Below are 25778 nucleotides of genomic sequence, written 5' to 3'. Positions count from 1 at the left end.
TACAGGCACCTGACACCAGACCTGGCTAATTTCTTTGTATTCTTAGGAGAGATGGGGTTTCACCATGTTAGCCAAGATGGTCTTGACCTCCTGACCTCATGATCTGCCTGCCTCAGCCTCCCAAAGGCTTATCATTATGTTTCTATTTGCTAGCTCTGTATGCTTTCCTAGTCTCCAGATTTCAGAAAGTAGCAAGAAACATTTATACATTAATTATCCTTCATTATTCTTTCAATTTATGACAAATCATGCGAACTTGTTTGAAGTTGCAACTACTAAGAAATTTAAATGTATAAAAGATGGACAGAGGTATGTCTGCTCTAACTAAAACTGACAGTAGACTTTCATTGTTGTTATACATGTCTAATTAAACATTTTTTTTAAAAATATTTCATTTCAAAAATGTATTATATACTTACCAAATGAAGATAGAAATCTCCAGGACTATTTATATAACAAACCGTTACTGAAACATCTGTCCTTTCTTTAGGCAAAATAGGTGGATGATAGTGTAAAGTAGTATCTTTTTCAAAATGACTTCTTAGTGACTGTGACTTAAACCTAATTAAAAGCATAATGAAAAGCGTAAGGAGGGTCTCACTCTGTCACGCAGATTGGAGGGCAGTGGTGCGAACATGGCTCACTGCAGCCTCCACCCTCCTGAGTTCAAAGCAATCCTCCCAATTCAGCCTCCCAAGTAGCTGGTACCACAGGTGCATGCCACCAAACCTGGCTAATTTTTGTAGAGACAGGGTCTCCCTACATTGCCCAGGTGGACCCTGAACTCCTGGGCTCAAGCAATCCTCCTGCCTTGGCCTCCCAAAGTGCTGGGATACAGGTGTGAGCCATCATATCTCGTCAAGCCATTTTCTTACTCTCTCTTCTCTCTGTGACTTGATCTAAAGAAAGGATTTGTATATGTACTGACTTATTTACCAAAAGCATTCTTCTTCCCATTTCTTTCTTCTAACATTTCTTCATATTGTCTTCAATGATCAAACCAGGTTAAATAAGATATCAAGTCTCAAAACTAGAGCTGCGCTTTCACATCATACATAGAATTAAAGCTGCTTCTATTCTGTTACATTGATATCTGTGGTCTGTGGTAGCAGTTAGTATTGTCAACTGAAGCATGTCTGTGGCCCTTTCCAGCTCCAATACTACATTTATTTTTCTATAATAGAACCTGCTTGGGTCACTTCTAGAGTCATTGAATCATTCAGGGTAAAAATTAAAATCTTTGACTACCTCTGTGGTTACTTAAGTCATCAGAACTGATGGACAGGCTGGGTACTGTGGCTCATGCCTGTAAGCCCAGCATTTTGGGAGGCCAAAGCAGGCAGATCACTTGAGGTCAGGAGTTCAAGACCAGCCTGGCCAACATGGCAAAACCCCGTCTCCGCTAAAAATACAAAAATTAGCCAGAGTGGTGGTATATGCCTATAATCCCAGCTACTTGGAAGGCTGAGGCATGAGAATTGTTTGAACCTAGGAGACAGAGGTTTCAGTGAGCTGAGACCGTGCTACTGCCCTCCAGCCTGGATGATGGGATGAGACTCTGTCTCAAAAAAGCAAACAAAGAAAAAAGAAACAATGGACAAAGAAACTTTAAATATCTATTTTAGATTCATACATTAAATATAAGGTAGTGATCATGAACTCATTCTAAAGTCTACAAAATTTAAGTTAGGAACAGTTAAACTATAATTCTTGAAACCCTCATACAGCTGCTTATAAAATCAGAGTCCAAAAGATGTTAGGTTATTTACACATATTTTATATTTTGAGCTACCTTAATTTCTCTAATTTTCTTTTTTCTTTATAGACACTCACTCTGTCACTGAACTTAAGAGTACAGTGGCAAGAGCATAGCTCAAACTCCTGGGTTCAAGCAAACTTCTCACCTCAGCTTCTGATCTGAGAAGCCAGAACTACAGGTGCATGCCATCATGCCTGGTTAATTTCTTTTTGCATTTCTTTGTAGAAATGAGGTCTAGCTATGTTGCCTCCAGCTGGTCTCTAAACATGGCCAAGCAATCCTCCCTCCTTGGCCTCCCACTGCGCTAGACTGACAGTTGTGAGCCACTCTGCCCAGCCTATTTTCTTAAATCCAATTATCTGAATCCAGTTTTCACAGACAACAACTGTACTTAGAAAATTCTAACAGCAATATTTTTAACTTCTTCAGGTCTGTTAAGGTTTACTTTAAAGACATGGTTTTTAAAAGCAAAATCTGCTTATGTATAGCTATAATCTCAAATAATATTTAAGTTTCATTAAGTTACTTACTTTGCTACTTCCATAAAAACTAGTGCATCTCTAAGAGACACAGGCATATCACTGCTTATTTTATTTGTTGGTGGTTTCTGCAGATCTACAATAAGCACACCATCTTCTTCTCTAAAAACTTTCATTAAAACAGCCTTGTTATTTACCATTTTCAAAAATTTCACTTTAGCTTCCTGTTCCCAGCCTTCATTCTGTGCAAAAAAGCAAAATTTCATAGCAATGAGTAATTATAAGTATCTCTAATGTTACAATGGTCTGGATTTAGGTTTGTACCAACCTAATGCAACTGTGAGCAAAGATGCAACAGATCCAACTGTGAGCAAAGACACCAAACCAACCACAGACATTAAGAAACAGGGCCATAAACTCAAGGGCAGTCTTTGTGAATGTACAATGTATGTATACTTTCACTTCATATATTCTCAAGGTTTTACTTTATAATTTAGTTTCACTTTCGAATATTAATATGAAAGTTAATTTTCATTAATTTTCCATTAATGAAAATTAACTTTTCATTAATTTTCCACTTAGATAAAAATTCAAAAAGTAATTTTGAAGGTTTGGTATGTCTAAAATTTAAAAATTTACAATCTCAGCACTTTGCGAGGCTGAGACATGCAGATCAGATCACAAGGTCAGGAGATGGAGACCACTCTGGCCAATATGGTGAAACCTTGTCTCTACTAAAAATACAAAAATTAGGTAGGCATGGTGGCATGCACCCACCACCTGTAACCCCAGCTACTTGGGAGGCTGAGGCAGGAGAATTGCTCGAACCCAGGAGGTTGCAGTGAGCCGAGATTGCACCACTCACTCCAGCCTGGGCGACAGAGCAAGATTCCGTCTCAAAAAAAAAAAAAAAAAATTACAATCACCACCAGTTAACCTACCTTCCATCACTAGCAATGTATGAGATCTATGCTGCTTAGATGATTAAAAAAAAAAATCCACCCAGGATGGAATACTTACTCTGTCACCCAGACTGGAGCACAGTGACGTGATCTCAGCTCATTGCAACCTCTGCCTCCCAAGCTCAAGTGATCCTTCCACCTCAGCCTCCATGGTGCGCTACCATGCCTGGCTAATTTTTGTATTTTTGGTAGACAGGGTCTTACCACGTTGCCCAGAATGGTCTCAAACTCCTGAGCTCAACTGATCCTCCCACCTAGGCCTCCCAAAGTGCTGGGATTATAGCCTTGAGCTACCACACCCAGCCAAAAAAGTTTTTATGTTGATCTTTGAATATTTAAGTATCATATCTAATGTAAATTTCAGGATCAAAACCAGAAATTCCTTAAAAACAAAAAAAGAAAATAGCTTTCCCAAGTTTTTATGATTATAAATGTAAAACCTACTCAGTGTATAAAATCTGAAAAGTTAAAGAGAAAATTAAAACAAAACACTCTCACCATTTTAAGGAAAACACCAGTGCTATTACTTTTATGTTTCCTTTTTTTATTCACTTATTTATTTCAAATATGTGCTGAATGCCTTCTATGTGGTAGGTGATCTGCTAAGCACTAGGAATACAATGATGAGCATAGACAGACTCCATGTGACAGAGCAAGATTCCGTCTCAAAAAAAGAGAGACCCTGCTCTCATAGACCTTGTAACAATAGAACTGCTTAACATATATTGTTACAATTTCTATCTCTTAAGAGTTTACGGGCCAGGCGCGGTGGCTCAAGCCTGCAGTCCTGGCACTTTGGGAGGCCGAGGCGGGTGGATCATGAGGTTAAGAGATCGAGACCATCCTGGTCAACATGGTGAAACCCCGTCTCTACTAAAAATACAAAAAAAATTAGCTGGGCACGGTGGTGCATGCCTGTAATCCCAGCTGCTCAGGAGGCTGAGGCAGGAGAATTGCCTGAACCCAGGAGGCGGAGGTTGTGGTGAGCCAAGATCCCGCCATTGCATTCCAGCCTGGGTAACAAGAGTGAAACTCCGTCCCCCCCAAAAAAAAGAGTTTACGATCTTGCTGGAGAATAGATACTCATAAGTAATACAAGAAAACAGAATGCAATGTGGCCATTAAATATAAAGGACAATGGAAATAGGAAAATACTGCAGAGAAACACACACCACATCATAAACTTATTTATCTGTATAGCTGACTCCAAAATTACTGGTTTGCTTGACTATTTTATCAATCATTACGTTCATATATACTTATTCAACTCAATTTCCCATTAAAATGTTTTCAATTGTGGAAGCTGAAGTTCAGTTTCTTTTCTACTGAAACTAATAGTTTAGTATGCACTATGTATTTACCAAGATTACTGGTTCCCTGAGCCTACATTTAGCAATCTACTTGGCAATATAAAGCTCAAATTTTAATAGACTCTGAAAAAAAAATATTAAAGTCTCACTTACTGAATTCTGTGGAACAATGTCTTTCAATGAGCATGGTTGTGCTAACGGCTGGATGCCTTTTAGCAGCCCTTCAATATATGGTTCAGATTTCCTTAGAACCAGACATAAATCATTTACCACAATATGTTGGTCAGCAGAATGTTCCGGTCTCACATGGGTATCAACAACGCTAGGAGAAATTCAAGTTCTATTTATTGAAAGTAATGCTTCAAACTTGAATTTATTTTCCCCCATAGAAGGTACATGTTTCTAAGTATAATTTTTCTTGTTACACCTTTCAGAAAGTTACATTCCAAATTAATACTTTCTTACTATATAGAATTACTTTAGCTTCTATAGGCAGAGATACTGTTTTCTTCCATAGAATTAAATCTCAGGTACACTTCACTTTCATATACTCATTCAGTTTGAGCTTAAAGGAGATAATGACCCCTCCCTCCATATAAATCTATTTATTTATAAGCTATAACCACTAAATAATCATGCTATGGTTAATGCCGGCCCTTACTACAGAAACGTATCAGTTTGTATTATTTTCCTAGAAGACGGGGAAACCATTTTAAATACCTACAGTGAGTTAGTATGACACTTTAAAAAACACTTATGAAATTATGGAAGTCAGATTAAAAATTTAACTCAATCTTCTATAGCTAACTGCAACACTTTATTTAAAAGAATTAGTTTTGTGTGTTATTCCCTGCTTTGAAGTGACATAAGAAGAGTACCTAAGTTCCTTTTCTAAGTTCTCCATCTAGTAATACTGATAAACAACAAAACTTTACATATCGACTGCAGAGCAAAATAATAAAGTATATGTCTTGGAAGTTAAGAATGACACAAATTACTCCTCTCTACCTCTAATTTCCTTTATTCTTTAACTTCACCCCCCTCCAAAATGTTTCTAAACAGGCCAAGACCACATATTATAAAATATCATACCCTGTGACAATCAGGACTTCAGAATTTCCAAAATCTACCATGAATATTTGTATTAGTGCAACTTCATGGACAAAGAATTTGGTTGGACTACAAGGTTTTCTAATATTTTTACTCTCTATTGGAATTAATTCTGTGATTGTTCCTCGACACCACACTCCATTTTTAATACTGTTGACAAATATTCTTGCACCTAAATAACGAGGGAAACAAATCATTATCAAGAAAGACACTTAGTAAGTTTACAGACACGTTAGTTCTACGAATAAAAAGTCTTAATTCATTTATTTACTGATGATATAGTACTGTGTTCAAGTGCTATGAGACGGATATAATATGCTAGTTTGTTATACAGAAACAAGCTAAATAGGGAGATAAACACACAAAGAATACTAAGTTATAAGTTACTTAATGAGGACCTGTTTCATAAGTAATAAGAACAAAGATGAATGAGACTGTCATCAAGAAGCTCAAGAAAGGAAGAGAGATGGGCAAATTAATTATCATAATTACACCGTACTTACCACAATCAAGACCATCTGTCCTTGTGCATGTACACGTGTACACTTACTGACATAGACATACTGATGTTTGTAATCAGAGAAGAAACAATTATCTTCTCTTGGTAAAAGGGAGAGTAAAACAACAAAAGGCAGCCTGTGAAATGCCAAAATTAATTAGAACCCAGTGGCATTCAGAGAATAGGGAAGATAAACTAAGGACTTAGCAGTAGAGGAAGACCTTCGTAGGGACCAGTTGGATTACAAATTATTAACTAAGAAAAAAGATCAAACAAACAAAAAAGCCCCACAGATGGATGCTTACTATAAGCTCAGAAATACTCAGTGTTTTGTTTGAATTCACTTACTCCCCACAACAACCCTATGGAATTGTGCTTCCATCATGTAAATGAGGAAACCGAGACAGAAAACCTAACCTGGTCCAAATCACATGGCTACTTACAAGAAGCAGCAGGAGAACTCAGGTAGTCTTAGAGCTCATTTAAACTACACATTAGAAATAAATCTGGTAAACTCTGATCACTTATTATATATACAGAGAGATGCTGTGTAATCTCTGTATATGCTAATAAAAACAGGATAGTTGAAAAGCACATTATAGGCAGCCTTTTAAATTTAAATTCTACCAAAACATTTGTTTGGTCTTCAGATTGTCAGTGACATTTCTCTTATTTTGCTACACTACAGTACCAACATTTGCAGTGTCAAAATACAGTAAATTTCCACTTAACATGAAACATTCTTAGAAACTGTGACTTCAAGCAAAATGACATAACAAAACCAATCTTACCACAGGCTAACTGATATAACCAAGAGTTAAGTTTCTATGTGTACTTCCGGTCACAAAAACATCACCAAACTTATTAATAAAGACCCCAAACACTTCTAATATTAAATACTGAAATAAGTGTGAGTTACACATACATTTAAGAAAGATAAGTAAGATAATTATTTACTCAATTTTTGGTGAATCAGTGAGGCCAGTCATAGTGGTAGTGGATTAATTCAAAGAATTACAGCTTACAAAATGAAAATTTTAAGGAGTACCTCCTAGCACCACAGTTCAAAAACAATCACAAATAAGGTGAATTCACAGAGCACTTTTGCACTGCATCATTTATTGTCATGTACTTGTATAGTTATCAAATACTTTATAAAGTTTTGTGATAATATGTATTCATTTATTCATTCTCCAACCAGCTTATTCTAGAGTTGAGGGTGGATGAAGCCTATTCAGGCAGCTCAGGGCACAAGGCAGGATCCAATCCTGGTCAGGATACCATTCCATTGTAGGGTACACACACACAAATGCACACTCTCACTCTCTCTCTCTGTCTCGCTCCCACCCCCCAACCCCCACCGCTCAGACTGTAGGCAATGTAGACACACGAATGTGCATCTTTAGGATGTACGAGGAAGCCAGAGTACCTGAAAAACACATAGACATGGGGAGAATGTACAAATTCAACTCAACACAGACATCTGCCCAAATGGGGAACTGATTTTTTCTCATCGGCATTATAATGAGATAATGTTATGTGAAGACCTCCTATATATACTCTATAAAACTATTCTTTCTTGCAATAGATAAAAGTCTTCTGAAGCCATTTATTTTTCTGTATAACGAAGCAGAGGCAGGAAAAGGGAACAAGAGGATATTCTCCTCTCCTGAAGCAACAATTTGCATTTCTTCCCCTATCATTAATTTCTCAAAATATAAAGGAGTGTTTAAATCGCTATATTTACCTTGCAAACATTATCATTAACAACTTAAAGCACAACTTTTTGGCTTAAAACATTTTCTGAAAATAAGCTAAGTTCTTTTTGGCATGTGTTACATTTTAGAGAACTATTTGCAACCACAAAAATTAAATTCAGTACTACACTTCCCTTCTCTTCGATACTAACAATCTAATGTTCCCAGCTCACATGGCATAAAATACTATTTTTTAAGTTTTAGAATTACTATTCATTTTTGTCAAAGTATATGATGATCCTACTCTTCTGATATTCCAAAAAGCTATATCATTGAGCTGAGAATTAATCACACTTTTTTCTTTTTTTTTGAGACAGAGTCTTGCTCCATCGCCAGGCGCCAGGCTGGAGTGCAGTGGCACAATCTTGGCTCACTGCAACCTCCGCCTCCCAGGTTCAAGCAATTCTCCTGCCTCAGCCTCCCAAGTAACTGGGACTACAGGCACACGCCACCACGCCCAGCTAATTTTTGTATTTTTAGTAGAGATGGGGTTTCACCATGTTGGCCAGGATGGTCTCAATCTCTTGAACCAGTGATCCGCCCGCCTTGGACTCCCAAAGTGCTGGGATTACAGGCGTGAGCCACCACGCCTGGCCTAATCACACTTTTAAACGACTAGCAATCAAGATTACACAGAAAAACACTTTTGGTATTAGTTATATACAGGCGTTGACTGCTATTAACAGAATGAGAAAAAATGCTCTATTAATAAAAATGAATCATAGCTTCACCATATTACAAGGTACAACCAAATTCAATCAACAATGTTATAAGAAAAATACTTATAGCAAAAGCCTGACCCATGGCAAATTCACAACCTCTCACAATTAAGACTGACTGCATGTGTAAGTACCCTCTGTGGGGCACTGGGAATGGGTGCCACAGGCCTCCTGAATCTCAGATATTCAATGCTAGCCCCAACTCTCACACATGGCAAGCAAGAGACCGGAGTTACACATGAAGAAAAATCATGTGAAACTAAGACGTTAGAGGCATAGTTCTTCTTTGAGACAAAGGGACAGGCTACATAACCTGTGATGGGTTTTGTAGTTTTAAAAGCAATTCACCCTACTACATAATCGAATTTCTGTACCCATCTCACTCTAATGTGCCAACATTCCATTTTAATTCTCAGCTAATTTACTAAACTTTTATGCTTATTACAAATGAACTTAGAGCAAAAATCTATATTATAACAAGTCTTATATGGGTAGACCCAGTTATAATATATAAACACATTTGATAGTTGCACCTCAATAATAATAAATTTGCTATCTTAACTTGGAGTAGTATTTCATTACCTAGTTCCAAAACGTCGGAAGGATCAAGGTGTGAACTCCTGTTGCAAAATTCATTCACCTTCTTCTCCAGTACTTTTGCGTCTTTTATTTGTGAATACTTCCGAATGTAGAAATGGCAAGGATCTATTACATGGCTTACAAAAACTAGCTCAGCAGCACCTAGATAAAAATGTTTAAGCCACGTTAATAAAGTATGAGTTACAAATGAATTCACAAAAGCTGAACAACTTTAATAGCTTCTGACAAAGTGTCTTATGGTATTGTAAACTCTGGAATACTGCACGTAGGCCCCAGGAAGTAGTCTAAACCCTGAAGGATAAAACAAATGGATCACTTTCGAACTCTTTAGTAATTTGAACAGCAAATACTTCATATTACTTGCAAAATATTATAAGTGGTATCACAGTCCATGTGATAGTTAAGATTCTAAAGTCAGCATATATGCTGTAACTCTACTGTATTATAAAAGTTCAGTTTATTGATGAACATCTTTGGAACTCAGAACCCCTACTGATAATGATTAGGTTTCTAGGATGGCCTACAAAAGCCGCTTAAGTCTATGCTCTACCTATAGAATCAATATAGCTCATAGCCACTCTGAATCCCAAGTCTTATAAATCAGGTTAGTCTTATAAATCAGGTGTGAAAAAATGTCTAGGCAAAGCCAAAGTACTGAGACACATTTAAGGGAATATGTGTGCTTTTTGGTGGGGTGAGTAGACGTAAAAACAGTCAGACAATTTTCTTAAGCCAAGTGTCTTCACTAATATGAAAAGATTTCCAAAGTATACCGTTAAGGAAGGAATGCAAAAAACGAAACAGTGGTATGCTACATTTTGTGTTAACAACAACAACAAAAAGAACCCCCTACACAAAGAGAGAGAGAGGAAGAGAGAAGGCTGGAAAAATAATTAGTGTGTTTATTCATAAATGCATGAAGAAACTCTGGAAGAGATGGAGAGACTAAATAGGATAGGCATAGGATGGGGGGAAGTTTCACGGAATAATTTAATACATATTTAATTTCTAAATTAGATGAATGTTTTACATGGTAAAATTGTTTAAAAAACAAAGACTAGGAGAAGTGGAATTGAATATAGCCAAGTCTAGATCGATGACAGAAACTGAACAAATGCATCATTTTAACTATCCAATAGAAAACATAAAGAATAATGACCATATTTAGAGTGGGGTAAAAAGATAAATACATACAACTGGGGGTGACATCTGATAGAAGTATAAATTTTGGAAATATTCTTGGCTGAGCATGATGCTCATTGCCTGTAATCCCAGCACTTGGGGAGGCCAAAGAGGGAGGATCGCTTGAGGACAGGAGTTTGAGACCACCCTAGCCGACATGGTGAAACCCCATCTCTACTAAAAATCCCAGCTACTCTGGAGGCTAAGGCATGAGAATCATTTAAGTCTGTGAAGAATGCAGTGAGCCAAGATTGCGCCGCTGCATTCCAGCCTGGGCAACAAAGTAAGACTGTCTCAAAAAATATTTTGAAGGAGGCAGATATTCTTGCCAGAGTCAAAACTTATTTATTCATTCATTTATTTATTTTTATTTTTATTGAAATGGAGTCTTACTCTTGTTGGAGTGCAGTGGTGTGATCTCAGCTCAACTGAAACTTCCACCTCCTGAGTTCAAGTGATTCTCCTGTCTCAGCCTCCTGAGTAGCTGGGGCCATGCACCCATCACCACAGCCAGCTAATTTTTGTACTTTTAGTAGAGACAGGGTTTTGCCATGTTGCAGGGCTGGTCTCAAACTCCTGACCTCAAGTGATCCATCTGCCTCGGCCTCCCAAAGTGCTGGGATTACAGGCATGAGCCACCACACCCAGCGTATTTATTTCTGAGATGAAATCTCACTCTGTCACCCAGGTTGGAGGGTAGTGGTGTGATCTCAGCTCATTGCAACCTCCGCCTCCCAGACTCAAGTGATCCTCCCACCTCAGGCTCCTGAATAGCAGGGACCAGAGGTATGCACCACCACACCCACTTACGTTTTTGTATTTTTTTTGTAGAGACAGGGTTTCACCATGCTGCTCTGGCTTGTTTCAAACTTCTGAGCTCAAGTCATCCACTCACCTTGGCCTCCCAAAGGGCTGTTACAGGTGTGGGCCATGGTGTCTGGCCCCAGAATTAAAACTTTCAACATTAGAAAGGAATATGTTTTAGTTATCAGTGAAATTCACTCTACTTACTACCTCACACTAGGTAAGAGTTACTTATTATACATAGAGTAAACTCCACTATATCAAGCTCAGTTGTTACAGTACCTGCTTTTGATCCAAAAAGAACAGATGAGTTTTTCTGAAAAGGATTTTTTGGATATCTATGTGTCTCCACAAGATCATCTGTGCTGCATGCTTCATCAAAGAAATAGAGACAACTTGTACTAACTATGCTAATGTTAACAATGACATGCTAAGTTTTTTGTTTTTTTTTTTGTTGTTGTTTTTGTTTGTTTTTTGATATGGAGTTTTGCTCTTGTTGCCCAGGCTTGGCTCACTGCAACCTCCACCTCCCAGGTTCAAGCAATTTTCCTGTCTTTCTCCTGAGTAGCTAGGATTACAGGCATGTGCCACCAGCCCCAGCTAATTTTGTATTTTTAGTAGAGACAGGGTTTCTGTATGTTGGCCTACCTGGTCTTGAACTTCCAACCTCAGGTGATTCACCTGCTTCAGCCTCCCAAAGTACTGGGATTACAGGTGTGAGCACTGCACCCGGCCGACATCCTAGTCTTAAAAAAGCTGTACTTGAATTGGCAAAATACTGGAACAGCAACACCCCTTGTATCAGTGAATAAAGTCATTACAGGTATCTTAAGTAATTGAGACATCAATGATAATACAACGGAAAGAAGTGTGTTCATTTTTAAAATGTAATTCTGGAGAGTCAACCAATAAAACAGACAAAGGGTGAAAGAAAATAAAAGCTGATCTTGAAAAACAGTTCTAACGGAGACTATCAGTATAAAACTACATAGTGTAGTACTTCACTCTATGTCAATGGAAAGAATACTGACATTGGAAATCTAATCAAATACAACTATGATATATTTACATGTTATAAAATAGATAACATGATAGTTTATCTTATGTTAAATCTCACAACAAAGATTGAAGAAAAGATGTTCTTAATTCAAACAAAGTAATACAACTATGTCCACAAATCATCTCAGTTATTTATATCTTTTATACAAGGCTTGTAAGAACACTAAAAATCTCAAAATACCCTAATTAAACCAGATATTAATTCATACCTCAGAAGGTTAGCTGTATTACTGCATTAAAAATAAAAATTATCCTAACTCTGGAAAATGTGAGAGTACAGGCATGGAATGAACAGGTTTTAAGTCATAATGAGGAATAAGATTATAACAGCAATTGTATTTCTGTTAAATGCATGGATGAAAAAGGTATCAACTCTGTCCAATTACAGATACAAGATCTTTCCCACATGCTTTTACATTTGTACTTACTTTCTATGTTGTCTTCAATAATTTCTTCAATTATCACATCAGGACTAGATCCCATTTGAGTTAACAGAGCAATGGTTTTAGGGGATGCTGTTGCAACAAAGTCTTTCTGTGGCTGGAAGCTTTTTGCTTCTAAATGTCCATTATTTGTCTCAGGTTGCAAAGGAGGTGGTGGTGCTTCATTGGTCAGGACAGACATGTCAATCTTCTTCTTTTCTACTGGTGGGTATGTATCATAACAAGAAAGCCCCTTTTTGTTATTATATTTCTTCTGAACATTCTGTCTAATTTCATTTTCTTGGGGATGACATCTGTTTAAAAATACAGAGATATAAGCTTACAAATATAGAGGTAAATGGTACAACCCTGAATAAGTCACTAGAAATTTCCACAAAGGCCATTAATCTGAATTTTGGGGGCATGATTATTCAATAGCCACTAACCCACTGCCAGTTATTTATCCATTCTACTCCATATTTGTCTATCTTCTCCACATATCTAGACAGTTTTTAGGCTATCAAATCTACAAGTATAGAAATTTTACAATGAAATAAGATTGGGTTTCATGAAGTTTGTGTTTCAGTTGTTTCATAATGGATTTAGCTTCTTCAGAGATCACTGTTTAAGCAGCCCAAGGTGGGCAGATGAAGAGGTCAAGAGATAGAGACTATCCTGGCCAATGTGGTGAAACCCTATCTCTATTAAAAATACAAAAAAAAAATTAGGCATGGTGGCACAAGCCTGTAGTCCCAGCTACTCAGGAGGCTGAGGCAGGAGAATCACTTGAACCCGAAAGGCAGAGGTTGTGGTGAGCCAAGATGGTGCCATGGCACTCCAGCCTGGGCAACAAAAGTGAAGCTCCATCTCAAAAAAAAAAAAAGTAATCTAATTATTTTTTTACTTTCATGCTTAAAAACTTTTAGTGGCTTTCTACTGCCTAGAGCTGTACTGCACAACAGAAATTTTGGTGACAATGGAAATATGCCACATTGTCTAATATAGCAGTGCTTTGGTCTAAATGTTTCAAAATTCATGTTGAAACTTAATTCCCACTGTGGTGATATTAAGAGATGGGGCCTTTGGGAAAATTAACAATCAAGTAATGACGGCTCTGCCCTCATGAATGGATTTGTGCCTTACAACAAGTCTGGAGGGAACTAGCTTAGGCCCTTTTGCTCGTCTGCCCTTCCACTGTGTGAAGACATTTATTTGTCCCTTTTTTGCTCTTCTGCCTTTCCACCATGTGAAGACAGTTATTTGTCCCTTTTTTGCTCTTCTATCCTTTCTGCCACGCAAGGACACAGCTCTCAAAGGCGCCATCTTAAAGCAGAGATCACGGCCCTCACCAGAAACCAAACCTGCCAGCACCCAGACCTTGGGCTTCTCAGCCTCCAGAACTGCAAGCAAATAAACACCTGTTCTTTATACATTACAGAGAATAAAACACATCTGTTCTTTTTAAATTTAGCAGCACAAATAGACTAAGACAAGTAGTCACTAGCAACACGTGGCTACTGAACACTTGAAATGTAGGCTAATACAACTAAGGAACCAGATTTTAATTATATTTAGTTTTAATTAATTTATGTCTAAATTTAAATAGCCACATGTGGTTAGTGGCTACCATACCGGACAGTATAGATCATAAAGTCCAAACATCATCAGACAGCATACAAAATCTTTAAGACTTAGCATCTTTGTATCCTTGGGGACACAGAGAATGGAATTATATACACTGTTACCTGAATTTAGCATGCTATTTCACTGCCCATATATTCACTGCCCATAAGATGCCTAATTCCTTTATGTCCTCCTTTCTACTTGCTACTTAATTTTCATAGAAAAGAGAAAAGAAAATATCTTTCCAAGTCCTCTTACCCCAGAAAGAACTGATCATTCCCTTGCTTTGCACCTCAAGCAAATTCTGCATTCATGACTCTAGCAGTTTTGCATTTTATGGTTTACATGTCCTTCTTCCTCTACTTACTGTAATTTATCTGAAATTTATCTTGTTTTTTTTGAGACGGAGTTTCGCTTTTGTTACCCAGGCTGGAGTGCAATGGCGCAATCTCGGCTCACTGCAACCTCCGCCTCCCGGGTTCAGGCAATTCTCCTGCCTCAGCCTCCTGAGTAGCTGGGATTACAGGCACGCGCCACCATGCCCAGCTAACTTTTTTTTTGTATTTTTAGTAGAGACGGGGTTTCACCATGTTGACCAGGATGATCTCGATCTCTTGACCTCGTGATCCACCTGCCTCGGCTTGAGCCACCGCGCCTGGCCTGACATTTATCTTAATTATCTAGGATGTTGGTGCCTCGCAGTGTTCAATGCTTGATGACTGAATCAATCTCAAAGATAACTTTGACATATATATGGCTGAATACTTATCCCTTCTAGGCCTTTCAAAAAATTTTATACATAGAATTTAATTATAGAAACTATTAAGTCCTTTATTTTTCAGCTTTTCAATTATACTAAACATCAACTTTTCTGTCTGTTAGATAATGTAGGTACTGTAAGAAACTAATGGCATGTCACCATGCTTATAAATACTTACTTTGTTGAGTCCTCAAATTCAATCTTTCCCATATTTTTGAACATACAGATAATCTCACTGCAATTTACATTCAACCTATAATAAAACATTAACATATATGTAAATGTTCTAATACAAATTTATTATGTTGTCTAAACAAAAATCAGTTGCTGATATTAAAATAATGAATTGAAAAGAAAACATTTAAATAACTAAGTTAGCACAAATTATAATTACCTTAATTTGGTTGCTAACTTCGTAAACATTTGTGACCCAAATTTTCAATTTATTAATACATTTAAGTTCTAACACATCTTTATACTTGTTATGGTCTCCTGAACTACGAGTTACTCACCTGGGAGGGTTCCTTTGTTTTAGAGAACTAACTTGTGCTAATTCACAATCTGATGTTAATTTCAAAGTCCGGATAATCTAGAATTAAAAAAAAAATCGTTTATGTGTGAATCTTGTCACAAATAGTAAGATTTTAGAAAGAAAACTGTATCTTTTAGGTATTTCATTAATTAATGCATTCAGGTTCAATTTGGGGCACTCAAAGGGATACAAGTAAGTGTGACTTTTGGAGATATCTATAAATGGTAACAATAAACACTAAGAAATAAGACAGCTACATGATCAGATAAAACTCTGATCAGACTCATTTTGCAACTGTGTTGCTATCTTCAAGTGTTTTCACTTTTTTTTGCCCTATTTTCTTAGCTAGATTAACTAGGATAAAGACCAAATTTTATCACTTTTTTCATCTCCTAGTGTCGCATCTGTAAAACAAAGGAAACGACTACTACAGTTTTAGAATTAAAGTCTAGGACACCTAGCCAAGTAGAGTTGTGGCAAATTCTCCTCCTTTAACATTAGAGACTTTGGAGGCAGGTAAATTAATTAATGGCTTCTCTCCTATACAGCTGATTATCCATGAGAAGTGAGATCCTGAAGACTCAGAGAGGACTAGAGAAAGATCTATGCCCTTAGGCATTGAAGCAGAAGTCAGCAAAGATTTGTGATTAGTCTCATTCTGCCAAACTATAAGAAATATGTTTTCTTTTTTTTTTTTTTGGCCCAATTCTGCCTCTCAGGAACATGATTAGATGAAGCTGTCTCTTGACCTGCACAATCTGGGAGGGAATGGGAAGATAAAAACTGTACCAGGATTTCGAATTAAAATTTAAAGTCAAGAGTTAAGAGCCATACCTAAATTGTTGATGTGAAGAAAATAGAGTCCTATTCAGTTTGCTACCCTTATTTGTCCTCATTTTTTTATTCTGTTGTCCTAGAAACCTAAACTTTCACCTCAATGCCATCTTACCTGCTCTCAGATCATGTGTTACAAGGACTTCATTGCACTATTTCCCTAACTGGTCAAAAATAACAAAAGGTCATACAAATTTTACATTGTTTGTCTTAGATTTCAAACGTTATCTTACTATAACTTAGATTATCCTAAACTATACTGTCATCAACTTAGAATTCTAAATAATAATATAGGTTATGATAATCTCAAAAACAAATTATTATCTTAAATATCTTATTCCAAAGCATATAAAATAAGCTACCACAGAAATAACTCACATTGTGAATTATTAAATTACCTGATTCACGTCACAACATGTTCTTAGAGAAGGAGATAATTGTAATGCTCTTGCTATGTTCATAGCTGCATTCAAATTATTTCTTTTCTCTTCAATGCAGCGTTTAGTCTTTATTAAATTTGATAGATAAGCATCAGTAGTTTTTGCAAATTCTTCACACAGGTTCTTTTTCCTTCATTTAAGATTTCAAAGTTATTTTGCAGTATTTCATAAATATTTATATAAATCTACAGTAACAGTATCTTTAAGAGTAAGTACATTAATGAATTTAACATAACATGGTTAAATAAGGCATACAATAACTGAAATGTATCTGAAAGGGTACTTTTACTTGTTGATAAAATTAACATATAACATGGTAAATGAGACATTAACTTGAAATGAAATATATTACAGTTAAAAGCTATGCATAGGTAATTAGAGAAAAGTAAATTTCGTAGAAGGCAGATTATAAATAGAGATATACAATACACCATCTAAGGCCTGGAGAAGAATCTGAGCTCAGACTCTTTAGGAAATTAAGACTTATAAAAGCAGTTGTATATACAGGGGAATTGAAAAAGCCACACTGACTCCAAGGCAAGATAAAACATCTAAGAAGATCTTAAGCCTGATCTCATGCTGATCTCAACCCTCAGGGTACACACAACTACTCAGTGAAGGACTGTTACAGCAAGAGTCAGTCTGCAAAGACTGGGGGAGGTGGCTATTTTCTCCAATGCCCAATTTCAACAAAAATACAACAGGCACACAAAGGAACAGAAAAACATGACCCATTCAAAGGATGAAAACAGAGTGGTAGAAACTGTCCTCAAAAAAGCACAGGTTTTGGACTCAATAGACAGACATAAATCAACTGTCTTAAACATGCTTAAAGAGCTAAAGAAAAACATGGACAAAGAACTAGAGAATAATTAGAAAAACAATATAGGGGCAAAATGATAATATCAACATAGAGAAATTATATAAAGTGGCCAAACAGAAATTCTATAGCTTGTGTTGAAAAATACAGTAATTTTAATTTTTAAAAACCACCAATGGTTCACCTGCAGTTTTGGAAAAGCGAAGGAAAAAATGAACCAACTTGAGTATAGGACAACTAAAATAATGAAGTCTGAAAAAAACAAAAACAATGAAGAAAAGTGAACAGAGTCTAAGGAACTTGTGGGTCACTATCAAGCAGACTAAGGTGTGGATTGTAGGAATCACAGGAGGAGAGAGACAAAGAGACAGAAATTATTTGAAGAAATAATGGCAAAATGAGCTCTATAAATGTAAGAGCTCAAGAATTCCAACTGCTGAAGAACAAGGAGAATCCTCAAAGCAGCACGAGAAATGCAATTTGTTAAATACAAGAGATCCTTAATAAGATTATCAGCCAATTTCTCAGCAGAAATCTTGGAGAAAGTATTCTTTAGAAGTGAAGGAGAAGTTAAACATTCCCAGATAAACAAAAGCTAAGAGAGTTCATTACCAGTAGACTTTCAGTTTAAGAAATGCTAAAGAAAGTCCTTCATGTTAATGTGAAAGAAGGCTACACAGCAACTCAAAGCCATACAATGATTAAAAACATCTCCGGTAAAGGTAAATACACGGGCAAATATAAAAACCAGTATTAGTGTAATTTTCATTTATAATTCTACTTTTTATTTTCTACAGAATTTAAAGGACAAATACACAAAATATCTATCTTAACAGGTATACAACATAGAGAAATGTAATTTGTGACATCAAAAAAGGGGGGGCAACATGTAAAGCAGTAGAGGTTTTACATGCAACTGAAGTTAAGCTGTCTACTCAATGTAATTCTTACGCATAAACACAAAACACTATTTACAGAACATGCACAAAAAGAAATGAGAAGGGAAACAAAATGTGATTACCAAAAAAAATCAATTAAACACAAAGGCAGTAATGAAGGAAATAAGCAACAATGAATAAAGCCATAAAACATACAGAAAACAAACCAAATGGCAAAAATCTTCCCTTATCAGTATTTTAAGTGTAAATGGATTAAATTCTCTAATCCAAAGGTACAGATCTGAAGAACAGATAAAAAATATGACCCAACTATATGCTGTCACAAAAATTTAACTTTAAAGACACAGAGAAGTTGAAAATAAAAGGATAGAAAAGATAATACACAGATAATTTTAAAACCTGGGGTGGCTCTACTAATTTTAGACAAGATAGACTTTAATGTAACAATTATAAGCATATATGCACCAGCATTAGAACCCCAAAACATAATGAAGCAAACACTCACAGAATTAAAGGAAAAAACAAAAATGTCTACAATAATTATGAGAGACTTCAATATCCCCCCTTCTAATAATGGATAAAACAACCAGTGCCGAATCAATAAAGAAACAAATTACTTAAGACAACACTATTGACTGATTGGACCCCAACAGACATATTTAGAACACTATACCCAACAACATGAGAATAAACATTTTCCTCAAGTGTATATGTAACACTTTGAGACAGGACGTATGTTAGACCATGCTGACTAATGTTTAATGTTCAGTAACATTTATTAGTAAGTCTTAATAAACTTAAAGATTGAAATCCTACAAGGTATCTTTTCTGACTAAAATGGAATGACCTAGAAACAACAGAAAAAAACAAAACCTGGAAGATTCATAAACATGTAAAAATTAAACAATATAATCCTAAATTCCAATGAGTAAAAGAAGAAATCACAAGGTAAATTAGGAAAATATCTGGGACAAATGAAGCAAGAACACAAAATTTATGGGACGCTACAAAAGCACTGCTGACAGAAATACTCATATTTAAAAAAGAACTTGGAAATGAATAACCTAACTTTTTACCATAAGTAACTAGAAAAAGACCAAACTAAACTCAAAGCAAAAGGAAGGAAATAAAGATGAGAGAAAAGATAAATACACAACACAGAAAAATGAAAGCAAAGTTTGTCTTCAAGCTCAGAATTAACAAACCTACAGTAACACTAAGAAAAAAGAATCAGATTACCAAAATCAGAAACAAAGTGGGTAAATTACTATCAATTTTTACAGAAATAAAGAGGATTAAAAGACTATTATGAACAACCGTACACAAATTGTATAACCTAGGTGAAATGGGCAAATTCCCAGAAACACATAACCTATCACAATTGACTCATAGAAGTATTTTAAAAATCTGTACAGACTTTTAACTAAGAAGAAGATAGAATCAGTAATCAAAAAACATCCCAACAAAGAAAAGCTTTGGACCACATAGCTATACTGGTAAATTGTACCAAACATGTAATAATTAATACCAATCTTCCTCAGACTTTTGCAAAATACTTGAAGAGGGAGGAATGTTTCCTAATTCACTCTATGAGGCCAAAATTACCAATTCCAAAACCACACAAAGACATCAAACTATAGACCAGTATCATTTATAACTATTAATAGAAAATCCTCAGAGGAACTAGCAAACCAAATTCAGCAGCACAGTAAGAGAATTATACACCATGACAAAGTGGGACTTATTCCTGGAAAGCAAGAATAGTTCAACATACAAACATCAATATGTGATTGATGTAACACATCACATATAACAGAAAAAAAAGCAAAAAACCCAACTGGTTGTCTCAATTGATGCAGAAAAAGGACCTGACATAATTCACTACCTCACTATAATAAAGACCATATAAGGAAAAACCCATAGTTAGCGTCACACTCAATGGTGAAAGATTGAAAGCTTTTCTTATAACATTAGGAACAAGACATACCTGCTTTTGCCACTTCTGTGCAACACAGTAATGAAAGCTCTAGTCAAAGCAATTAGACAAGAAAAAGAAATAAGGTATTTAAATTGAAAGGAAGAAGTAAAATAATCTTTTTGTATGAAGTAAGATATTTTCTTTGCAGACGACATGATCTTACATGTAGAAAACCATAAAGATGCCATAAAAATACTAAAGCTAATGAATGCATTCAGCAAAAAAGCAGGATACAAAAATCAATATATAAAAATACAATGTTTTTCTACAGTAACAATGAATAATCACAAAAGAAAATTAAGGAAACAATTCATTTTACAATAGCATCAAAAGAAATAAAATACTTAGGAATAAACTTAAGAGGTGAAAAACTTGTATATAAAATTGCTGAAAGAAATTAAAGACACAAATAAATGAGAAGACATCCCACGTGCATATGTTGTTCATGTCAATACTACACAAAGTGATCTATAATTCAATGCAATACCTAAAAAATCCCAATGACATTTTTTGTGAAAATTGAAAAATCCATCCTAAAAGTCATATGGAATCTTAAGAGACCCTGAGAGACAATCTTGAAAAAGGACAAAGCTGTAGGACTCAAATATTCTGATGTTCAAACCTGCTACAAAACTACAGTAATCAAAACAGTGTGGTACTAGCATAAGGAAAAACATTCAGAACAATGGAATAAAACAGAAATCCTAGAAATAATCCTTCACATACATGGTGGGCTCATTTTTGACAAGGATGTCAAGAACATTCAATGGGGTAAGGACAATCTTTTCAACAAACAGTGCAGGGAAAACTGGATATCCAATTCAAAAGGATGAAGCTGAATTACTTTATACCATACACAAGTAAACTAAAAATGAATCAAAGATCTAAATGTAAGAACTATAAAACTCTTAGAAGAAAATACACGGAAAAGGCATCATGACATTAGATTTGGTAATAACATCTTGAAATATGACACATCAAAAGCACAAGCAACAAAAGAAACAATTGGACTTAATAAAATTAAAAACTTTTGTGGATCAAAGGACATTATCAAGAGAGTGAAAAGACAACCCACAAATGAGAGAAAACATTTGTAAGTCACACAGTTAAAAATGTAATATCCAAAACATATAAAGAACTCCTATAACCCAACAGCAACAAAGTAAATGATCCAATTCCAAAACGGATAAAAGACTTGGAATAAATACTTTTCTGAAGACACGAATGGCCGATAAGCACATGAAAGGATGCACATTACCAGTCATTACAAAAATACAAACCTGACCATAATAATATTCCATTTCACGCTTATTAGAATGGCTACTATCAAAAAAGAAAAACAACAAAAAACAACCTTGTATACTGCTGGTGGGAAAGTAAAATGGTACAGCCACTGTGGAAATCAGTGTGGCAGTTCCTTAAAAAGTTAAACACAGGCCAGGTATGGTGGTTCACGCCTATAATCCTAGTGCTTGGAAGGCCAAGGTGGGAGAATGGCTTGAGCCCAAGAGTTCAAGACCAGTCCTGGCAACACAGCAAGACCTCATCTCTACCAAAAATGAAAAATTAACCAGGTGTGGTGGTATGTGCTTACAGTCCCAGCTATTCTGGAGTCTAAGGTGGGAGAATCTCTTGAACCTGACAGTCTGAGGTTGTGTCACCATACTCCAGCCTGGGTAACAAAGCTAGAGTCTGTGTCAAAAAAAAGAAAAAGGTAAACAGAATTACCACATACCTCAACTGTAAGCTTAAGAAGGGCTAAAATGGAAAAAAATACAATTGCCTTTCCAAGGGAAAAGAAAAACATGGTTAAAGGTAATTTGTGTTATGTGTATTTGACTACCACAACAAAATAAACTCATGCACATGAACTATTACTTGACTGTTATAATTAAAGACCAAATGTGAGATTGTACCAACATGGAGAATATAGTATCAACCAATTCACGCACAGATTGAGCCCGTGTTCTAGGGATCCTCAGGAATTTTTTTTTTTTTTTTTTTTTGAGATGGAGTTTTCACTCGTCACCCAGGCTGGAATGCAATGGCACAATCTTGGCTCACTGCAACCTCCACCTCCCAGGTTTAAGCGAGTCTCCGGCCTCAGCCTCCCAAGTACCTGGGATTACAGGCATGAGCCACCCTGCCTGGCCAGGAAATTTTTTTAAAAGCACCTAAAAAATGATTTAGGAGTCAACTGGACAAGTGATGTTACTAAATATATTACTTTGAGCATGTTACACCTTCAAAGAGCTTGTTTTTTGAAATGCCTAAGGGAGGGAACATCTATTGTATCTCTGTCATGTGAGTAAAGATAATATATGTCAAATGGCTTTCTAAATAGGTGACAGATGTATGTAAGTTAAAGGTATTTAGCAACGCCTATTAGACTTTGCTCTATTGCAAAAAAGCACATGAAAAAATGACAGATCTATAAAAAAGTATGTATTTGCCTAAATATACGGAATTCCACAACACGATTTAAGTTATAACAATCTTTTTCTGTGCTAAATGCTTTAAGAAAAAAGTTTATTTACTTTTTTGAGATGGGGGTCTCGCTTTGTCACTCAGGCTGGAGTGCATTGGCAGGATCACCACTGTCTGCAGCCTTGACCTCTTGGGCTCAACAAATCCTCCCACCTCAGCCTCCCATGCAGCTGGGACTACAGAAATGCACACAATGCCTGGCTAATTTTTTTTGTACAGATGGGGTCTCACTATATTGCCCAGGCTGGTCTCAAACTCCTGAGCTCAAGAATCCTCCCATCCCAGCCTCCCAAAGTGAGCTGAGACAGGATGATAACCTTGTGATCCTACAGATATGAGCCACTGCACCTGGCCCAAGATTGTTTAATAGTTAACAGCTTCAGCTGGGCACTGTGGTGTACACCTGTAATCCCAGCACTTTAGGAGCTTGAGGCAGGATGATCTCTTGAGGCCAGGAGTTTGGGACCAGTCTGGACAATGTAGTGAAAAAAAAAAGAAAAATTAAAACCCACAAAATTAGCTGGATGTGGTGGTGTGTGCCTGTAGTTCCAGCTACTTGGAAGGCTGAGGTGAGAGTATTACTTCAGCCTGGGAGCTTGAGGCTGCAGTGAGCTATTATCACACCACTGCACTCCTGCCTGAGCAACAGTGCAAGACCCTGTCTCAAACAACCCCAAATTTTTGAAAGCTTACACATTTTCATTTTCAAGTTCTAAAAATCAGTCTGTAGGGACCACCAACTTCCAACCTTGTTTGGAAGTTAAAGTTACCCATTACTTGGTGGCTCACACCTGTAATCCTAGCACTTTGGGAGGCTGAGGCAGGTGGATCACAAGGTCAGGAGTTCAAGACCAACTTGGCCTGCAGAGTGAAACCTCGTCTGTACTAAAAATACAAAAATATTAGGGGGGCGTGGTGGCAGGCACCTGTAATTTCAGCTACTCATAAGGCTGAGGCAGGAGAATTGCTTGAACCTGGAAGGCAGAGGTTATAGTGAGCCAAGGTGGCACCACTGCACTCCAGCCCGGGAGACAGTGCAAGATTCTGTCTCAAAAAAAAAAAAAAATTACCCATTACTTCATTCTAAACAAATGAATACAATGACAAGTTAGTGTTAAAAATTTCCATTTCATTGAGTCTGTATTTTTAAGTTACTACCTGGAATCAAAAAGAGCCATAAGTTGGTCAAACTGTTTCTGCACAACTTCTATAACACTTTCTGTCTCCTCTCTTGTTTGCTTCTGCATGCGTTCAAGTATCTGGAAAAAAGACAAAGACTTAATTTTGGAATTTTTATTTTGTAGAAGTTGTAGAATTTTGGACGTCAAAGGTACTTTCTAGACTCTTCAAAGTAACACAAGAGATAATTAGATAATATAAATAGAATACATCACAAGATTTAACTTTAAATCTTATAACTTGTGAGCAAGACTATATCTTTTTTGTTTGTTTTACTGAGACAGGGTCTCACTTGGTTGCTGCCCAGGCTGGAGTGCAGTAGGCTGAGCATAGCTCATTGTAACCTTGAACTCCTGGGCTCCTGCTTTGGCTTCCTGAGTAGCAGTGACTACAGGCACACAGCTCCATGTCAAACTAATTTTTTCTTTTTTGCGGGTGAGGGTAGGGACAAGGTCTCATTATGTTGCCCAGGCTGGTCTCAAACTCCTGGCCTGAAGTAATACTCCTGCCCTGGCCTCCCATAAAAATGGGATTACAGGTGTGAGCCACCACATCTGGCTTTGTTGGCATTTTCTATTGATAATACAGCAACAAGACCTAAAAAAATCCACTCATGTGTGTACTAAATTTTTTCTTATTCCTTTTTATCATTACGGGAAGCAAGTCATTTTAAGTAGCTGAATTTCTCTTTGATAGGATTCCCTGGATTTAATAAAATGTTAAGTATTACACAATCTTAGTATTTTTGAAGTTTTAAGTAGTGTTGCTTGAATCCATGACCCTTTTTTTCCTTCCAATTTCTCCCATTTAGAATAGGAATGTCTTATTCCTGTTTCACCAATGTATTTTAGAAGCAAGCAAGTTTTGTCTCGTTTCATGGGCTCACAGATGGGAGAGGAATTATGCCCTAGGATGAATCATATATCTTGAGTCTTCACCAATACCTGACTTAGAAGGTGAGATTTTAATTAATTTTTATTTTTATTTATTTTTTTGGAGACAGAGTTTCACTCTGTCAACCAGGCTGGAGGGCAGTGGCACCATCTCAGCTCACTGCAACCTCCGCCTCCCTGGTTCAAGTGATTCTTGTGCCTCAGCCTCCCAGCAGTTGGAACTACAGATATGTGCCACCATGCCCAGCTAATTTTTGTTTTGGGTTTTCTTTTTTTTTGAGACTGAGTCTCACTCTGTACTCAAGTGGGAGTGCCATGGCATGATCTGGGCTCACTGATCTGGGCACTCTGCCTCCTGGGTTCAAGCAATTCTCCTGCCTCAGCCTCCCGGGTTCAAGCAATTCTCCTGTCTCAGCCTCCCGAGTAGCAGGGATTACAGGCGCAGGCCACCATGCCCGGCTAATTTTTGTATTTTTAATAGTGATGGGGTTTAGCCATGTTGACCAGGCTAGTCTTAAACTCCTGATCTCAAGTGATCTGCCCACCTTGGCCTCCCAAAGTGCTGGGATTACAGGTGTGAGCAAGGGTGCTGGCCCAGAAAGTGAGATTTTTATACTTATAATTGATGCTGCAATGGGTTAAACTTTTGGGGATGTTGGGATGGGGTAAAT

At 36.7% G+C, this 25778-nt stretch overlaps 1 protein-coding gene across 11 annotated transcripts in view; it reads right to left on the bottom strand.

The window, feature by feature from the left end:
• The window catches only part of RNF17 (ring finger protein 17), a 157988-nt gene that overhangs the window by 67613 nt on the left and 64597 nt on the right, over positions 1–25778 (bottom strand). For all 11 annotated transcript variants that reach the window (XM_078375187.1, XM_078375188.1, XM_078375192.1 and 8 more), the window contains 10 exons: positions 24194–24294; positions 16810–16981; positions 15558–15634; positions 15224–15298; positions 12669–12976; positions 9178–9336; positions 5603–5792; positions 4664–4832; positions 2290–2480; positions 420–561 (listed from right to left, as the gene is read on the bottom strand). In XM_078375187.1, the coding sequence (XP_078231313.1) occupies positions 420–561; positions 2290–2480; positions 4664–4832; positions 5603–5792; positions 9178–9336; positions 12669–12976; positions 15224–15298; positions 15558–15634; positions 16810–16981; positions 24194–24294 (1584 nt within the window). The remainder of the gene's footprint in view (positions 1–419; positions 562–2289; positions 2481–4663; positions 4833–5602; positions 5793–9177; positions 9337–12668; positions 12977–15223; positions 15299–15557; positions 15635–16809; positions 16982–24193; positions 24295–25778) is intronic.

This window comes from Callithrix jacchus, chromosome 5, assembly GCF_049354715.1.
Source record: "Callithrix jacchus isolate 240 chromosome 5, calJac240_pri, whole genome shotgun sequence".
NCBI lineage: Eukaryota > Metazoa > Chordata > Mammalia > Primates > Cebidae > Callithrix > Callithrix jacchus.
This window is presented reverse-complemented; position numbering and strand designations above follow the sequence as displayed.